This window comes from Elgaria multicarinata, chromosome 3 (genome assembly GCF_023053635.1).
Source record: "Elgaria multicarinata webbii isolate HBS135686 ecotype San Diego chromosome 3, rElgMul1.1.pri, whole genome shotgun sequence".
Taxonomy (NCBI): Eukaryota; Metazoa; Chordata; class Lepidosauria; order Squamata; family Anguidae; genus Elgaria; species Elgaria multicarinata.
The window spans coordinates 23,902,576-23,904,196 of NC_086173.1; the positions used below are offsets into that span (position 1 = coordinate 23,902,576).

General features: G+C 42.2%; 1 protein-coding gene across 1 annotated transcript in view; it reads right to left on the reverse strand.

Moving 5' to 3' along the window:
* Window positions 1-593: 593 nt before the first annotated feature.
* The window catches only part of HOXC4 (homeobox C4), a 1,819-nt gene continuing 791 nt past the window's right edge, over window positions 594-1,621 (reverse strand). Inside the window, exon 2 of the mRNA XM_063123112.1 lies at window positions 594-1,100. Within this exon, the coding sequence (XP_062979182.1) occupies window positions 748-1,100 (353 nt within the window). The 3' untranslated portion in view covers window positions 594-747. The remainder of the gene's footprint in view (window positions 1,101-1,621) is intronic.

The following is a 1,621-nucleotide window of genomic DNA, read 5'->3' on the forward strand; positions in this document are numbered from 1 at the left end:
TTTACAATTATCATGTCAAATCAGTCCAAAAGAACCCACACAAGAACCACGACAAAGCAAAAACAAAAAAATCTAGCCACTGAATTTTCCTTTCAACTTTCTCTTTCGCTCCCCCTCTCCCTTCTCTTTTGCTACTCACATTGAAATAAACCATAAGTTTATCAGCTACTACTACTACCTCGTGTGCTGTTTTTTCCCCTTTGTTTTTTTAAAAATCTTTCCCCACATTTATACAAAAAGAAAGGAAGGGGGAAAAAGCCTTCAATGGTCCATTTTTTTTGTTCTCCATTTGTAAACGCACAGAGCAAAATAACTGCATTCTTTCCTTGCCTGTGTAATTATTAGCATATGCCCCGAATTTTCATCTAAAACAGAACGTTTAGTTCCCACCCCAACACACTCTGTCTCTCACTCACACGCTCACTCTCTCTCACACACACAGCTCATCCACCCACTCCTTCCCTTTTAAAAAATAAATAAAACCCTGAAAATGGCGTTTAAAAAAACCAGCAGGTATTTCACCTGGCCTCTCATGCTAATAATACATGCACCTAAAGCGTGAGATCTCTCAGAAGACCTCATTCTTTTGTGTGTGGATTTTTTCCTCTTTTTTTTTTTAATATATATATACGCACGGGAAAACTACGAGGAAAAAAAAAGAACCAAAATATATAGATATATATTAGATTCTATAAATAATCAGAGTCATTTTTTTAATGGGGGTGTTGTTTTGTTTGTTTTGTTTGTTTATAACCTTGTAATATCCTCTGCTCGTTGGTCCTGAGATGAGCTTTGCGAATGTTCTTCGCTAGCAACGGCGTTGGAAGATGTAGGAATAGAGCTGGCAGAAGAATTGGTAGGAGCCGTGGATCTCACTTTGGTATTGGGCAGCCTGTGGTCTTTTTTCCATTTCATCCGCCTGTTCTGAAACCAGATCTTGATCTGTCTCTCCGAGAGACACAAGGAGTGGGCGATTTCGATGCGCCTCCGCCTCGTCAGGTATCTATTATAGTGGAACTCTTTTTCCAGTTCCAAGACCTGCTGTCTGGTGTAGGCAGTCCTGGATCGCTTGGGCTCGCCTCCATTGTAATTGGGGTTCACTGGAAAAACCAAAGATTAGCATGAATAGAGAGGAAGAGAGAGACAGACAGGCAGACACACACAGAGAAAGAAAGAAAGGCAGGAGAAGGAGAACGGGAGAGATGCACCGAAAGAGAGAGAGAGAGAGAGAGAGAGAGAGAGAGAGAGAGAGAGAGAGAGAGAGAGAGAGAGAGAGAGAGAGAGAGAGAGAGAGATCTCCAGTGGTTCAGGGAGAGAGAAAGAGCGAGAGGGGGAGAAAAAAAGAAGTCATCAGCTAAATGGGTTATAAAGAACCCAAGACTTTCTCTTCTAATAAGAAGGGGTTTCCCTGGCTTGAAAAGAGCCTGAATTATTTATGCACCCCTCGCAAAGCCTTCGGAGTTTCACACATACATAACAGAACGAACCACATGGCTGGGGCTGCCCAGACTAGCTTGGCTATAAAATTTATGGTGGGTGTAATTACCCACTCGGAGTCGTAAATCCAGCTCAATTGTGCTAACCCAAAGACTCTCGTTGAAGGCAAAGGAGGAGATGGGAA